General features: G+C 35.6%; 1 protein-coding gene and 1 long non-coding RNA gene across 2 annotated transcripts; both read right to left on the reverse strand.

Annotated features, from left to right (window-relative positions):
- Positions 1-1,105: 1,105 nt before the first annotated feature.
- Positions 1,106-2,497, reverse strand: LOC141586387 (bidirectional sugar transporter SWEET1-like). The gene is made up of 3 exons (XM_074407597.1): positions 1,862-2,497; positions 1,648-1,767; positions 1,106-1,431 (listed from the first exon to the last, which is right to left on the reverse strand). Exons 1-3 carry the CDS (start codon positions 2,165-2,167, stop codon positions 1,282-1,284), a joined length of 576 nt encoding a protein of 191 aa, XP_074263698.1. The 5' UTR covers positions 2,168-2,497; the 3' UTR covers positions 1,106-1,281.
- Positions 2,498-2,710: 213 nt separating this feature from the next.
- On the reverse strand, positions 2,711-3,581 carry LOC141586388 (uncharacterized). Its single transcript, XR_012519513.1, has 3 exons — positions 3,433-3,581; positions 3,261-3,297; positions 2,711-2,806 (listed from the first exon to the last, which is right to left on the reverse strand). It is a non-coding gene; the product is annotated as an uncharacterized LOC141586388 (long non-coding RNA).
- Between the last annotated feature and the right edge of the window lie 566 nt (positions 3,582-4,147).

Raw genomic sequence — 4,147 nt, forward strand, 5'->3', positions numbered from 1 at the left:
TCAGATGACATAAAGGATCGAAGAAAAGCCAGGGTTGAAGTAGACACGCACTATATTCAATTATTAGGAATTTGCAAATTTGAAATAGTGCATACCAACTGCATTTGTGAAATTCTGTGAGAAAATCATGGAGGTTGGGGAAAATGTAGCAAAGAAGCAAAGGGGTATAGTTGATAGAATTTCAGAGCTTCCGGATTTTATACTGCATACTATTCTCTCAATGCTTGATACTAAAGAGGCGGGTCGCGCTAGCGTATTGTCTAAGAAGTGGTATGGTGCTTGGTCGTCCATTCCGGTTTTGAATTTTCAGCCTTGGTACTTTAAGTATGAGTTTGAGGACGATACACGTGCACTAACCCGGCCATTCGGGTTCCCAAGCTGGCTCCAGGACAACTCCTTCTACCAAACCAAAGGGCAGTAACAGCCCATACATTAGTCAGCAACATAGTGCCACATGGGACATTGGACCCGCCTATCGTACATTCATGGGATGACATGTGAGGTAACAGAAGTGGTACAACAGGGAACTCTAGTGAATTGTTCAATTAGGTTTTCAATTGGTTCTTCATCTTCTTCAATTGCTTGATTATGACAGATATTTGAGGCAAATATTTGGGGAAAATTAGGTTGAGAAGATGAAATAAGGGAAGTAACTCAAAAGTCACAAAAATCAGACTAATAGACTCGGGGGCAAAATTGTCATTTCATAATTTTTTTCGCCGGAAAATGGGATTGGGTGCAATTTATAACCTGAGCTATTAATTTGGGTGTAATTTAAAAAAAAAAATTGACGTGGGAGTTAATGTAAAAATATGCATTTGACGTGGGTGTAATTGATAATTTACTCTTGATTATATGTCGTCATACATTCTTATCTATGATCCTGGAAACTTGGTATTTGGTGTAACACTTCCAAGCATTGTTTTTGGCTCTATAGAGCGGAATAACTGACCTTGGTTCTCCACCCTTGAGGACAAGGGTGTTTTTAGGGGTGAGGAAGATACTAGTAGAGAAATTGTGAAACTTTTGTATACGATTTAATTTCATTTCATTTTAAAGAGTCTGACTTTATTTTAAGGATTAAAAAACACAAATGTTTGGGAAATTTGTAAAGTCACAAATGCAGTCTTTTATTTTTCCTGGGCAATAAAACCATATTCTCATGTCAATGACATTTTAGCAACTCTTCCTAATACAATTAACACAGCTTACATTGTTTACGCTTTGATCCTAATTACAACAAAACCCGATTAAAGAAGAAGGCAAGATGTGTGAGGCGAATCAGACTAGCGCGATCAAGGAAGACTGCGTGTTGAACGACTTTCCATCTTTGAAAATCTGGAGGGTATTTCCACTTCCTTTTTTGTCATAGTAAATGAAGTATAAGATCAGCTGCACTGCTCCCAGTGCACTTCCTATTCCATTCGGTACCTGTCGAAAACCCATTCACAAATCAAGAAAATCCGATTTCAAGCACTTTATTTTATGAAATCGGTTCTAATTGCTAGGTCTACCCGCAACCTGCCTTAATTAACCAGGACAGTTCTCTAGCATCGATGTTCCATCAACCCGTCTTTTGGCCCGACTTAACTAGTCTACTTATATGTAAATGCATGAACCAGGAAGTATAGATTATGGTATACTTACATAAAGGAAACGGTCTTGGCCAAGTAGCCCGTAGATGAACCAGGAAGTAGCACATAAGAAACAGAATAAAGACAGAAAGAAGGGCATGTACTCCACACTCTTTGTCTCGATCACCGACTTCTGCAATTAAAATAAATTCCCAATTAGAAGTCGTATTAGTGCGTTCAATCATTCTGATTACCTTCTAAATTCGGAATTAGTAGTATAAGCTTACCATGATAAAGAGCGGAGACAGATACATGATGATGGAGCATGCACCAGCAGCGCAACCACAGAACGTCTTCCTCTTGTTGTCAGGAACAACAAAAAGTGAAAAATAGACGACACCGCCAAAGATCAAAAGAATGAGAAAAAGGAGGCCTCCTATCACAAGCTTCTCATTCTTAGGAGCAAATGTCAGGAAAACCAGTACATAGAAACTCTCAAATACAGCACCAGTGCCGTTGATTGTTACTACCAGGAAGTTGTTTGTGGACACAAACGGAAGCCCATACCTTTCAAATCGCACATAACGCAACATAATTCTTGTTAGATACTTTCAAACTACAAGTCTACAACGCGATATCTAAAGTTAAGGATAATCTGTCTGCAAGGGATAATTAACATTGACTAATAATTTTTGAGAACCACAGTTTCATTTTCGGACCATAAGCAGTTTTTACAGGATAAGGTTTCGGGATGTAAACATGCATAGCTCATGAATTAAACAAGATATCCATTCTTAAGCGTCATGTAACACTATTCAGTACTAATGCAAGTCAAAATTTAATGGCGTACAAACTCGTAATGAACAAGTAAAGTATAGTAAAATAGATTTACTAGGAAATCGTCTTTAAATGAACTACGATCAATTTTGTAGCCAAGCCGTAAACAACAGTGAATTTTGAGGTCATGTAACACTTTTCAATACTAATACTAGTCAAAATTTCATCTTTCACATACTCGTAATGAACAAGTAAACCATAGTCAAAAGATTTACAAGGAAATCGTCTTTCATAAACTACGAGCAATTTCGTAACCAAGTCGTAAACAAGTAAAATAGTGAATTTTGTGGGAAATTTACCAAGCAGAAAGGAGGTTGTTGAGCAAAGTCGTGACATAAGGTATGCCCGAGAACTTCTCTGTAGATCCGTTCTCTATGATCCTCTTAAATGTAGCACTGTCATAAAATAAAACAAAATATTCAATCAAACTAATTTCTTTTCTGCCAAATTCAAAAACGTCAATTAAGTGCATCAATTGAAATCAACCCCACATACAAATTTCAAGAATTAAGCAAAATTTAGTATTTTTTATTCAAGAAAACAATGTTAATAAAGAAAACGATGGTACAATAAAAATGAAGAACACCTAGATCAAAAAAGATGACAACTTTTGCTTTAACCACTTAACTAATTGTTCTCTTGTAAGGCGGTTTTACACAAATATTGTGTAAACGGATCCATATTTGTGAAAATCTAGTTATCCAAGAAACCCGCTTTGCAATTTACGCAAATGCACAATACTTCAACATTAACAACAACAAACCAAATTAATTGAAGAATCCAAGAAACAATATGCATGTAATTCTAGTAAAAAGTTAACAACTTTTACAGCGAAATGTAATAACTTACGCAGGTGCCAAGAACAGGAACAAAGCAGCAGCATTTCCTGTATTTTACACACCCACAAAAAATTCAAGAAACAGAGTTATTATTTAGACAAAAAGATTAAAACTTTGAACCAAAATGTTAAAAAAGAAGGAAACCCAATGATCAAAAGTTGTTAAAAAATGAGAAAAATCACCAAAAACTCCGAAAATGAAATGAGCATTCATGTTTACTGTAATTATTTGTGTTGAAAAACAGAGGAAAATGGTGTGTGTTGTTTTGTATGAAGATAAGGAATTGAGAAAATGAAAGAAGAAGTTGGAATTCTGTGAAATGAATGAATTTGAGTTTTTGGGATGCAGAAATGGTGTGGTTTTATATAAGAGGGAAGTGAAGGGAAATGGTGTGGTTTTATCAGTATTCTTCCACCAAAAGCCCCTTATTCAGACACGAATCCGAGTTATATACCCGTACTCTTTTCTCTAATTCTAGTAATTTGATTCTTAAAACTAAACATCGTCTTTGTATCGTCTTGTCTTCGTTACGAAGACGATGTTCAGGCATTCTCTCCGGTACGAATTGTCCAACCTTTGACAGTTCCAGCTCAAAATTTTCATTGTTGTTCGTGTTGGAGTAATGGCTTCAAAAAGGAAGTTATTTTAGAAAAGTGGTATTTTTTTTCACCTGAAAATGCAAATGGGTGCAATTTTTTACCAGAGAACATTTGAGGGTAGTAAATTATTAAAAAGTTTTCAAAATTATTTGGTATGTAAAAGGGAGTAATTATTAATTTACTCTTATTTATATTTTTTTTCTTTTGTGATGAGGTGAAAAACTAGATTGATTTTTTAGGTAGGACCAACATAACTTGTCCTTTCGAACGAGGGAGGTAAGTTGAAGGGATCGACTTT

This window comes from Silene latifolia, chromosome 6 (assembly GCF_048544455.1).
Source record: "Silene latifolia isolate original U9 population chromosome 6, ASM4854445v1, whole genome shotgun sequence".
Taxonomy (NCBI): domain Eukaryota; kingdom Viridiplantae; phylum Streptophyta; class Magnoliopsida; order Caryophyllales; family Caryophyllaceae; genus Silene; species Silene latifolia.

Excerpts from the sequence above, each read along its gene's own strand:
- LOC141586387 (XM_074407597.1), bottom strand. The coding sequence starts at position 2,167 with ATGTTGCGTTATGTGCGATTTGAAAGGTATGGGCTTCCGTTTGTGTCC. Across the intron at positions 1,768-1,861 it reads TGTCTCCGCTCTTTATCATG|AAGTCGGTGATCGAGACAAA; the intron begins GTAAGCTTATAC and ends TTTTAATTGCAG. Across the intron at positions 1,432-1,647 it reads GCCAAGACCGTTTCCTTTAT|GTACCGAATGGAATAGGAAG; the intron begins GTAAGTATACCA and ends GGTTTTCGACAG.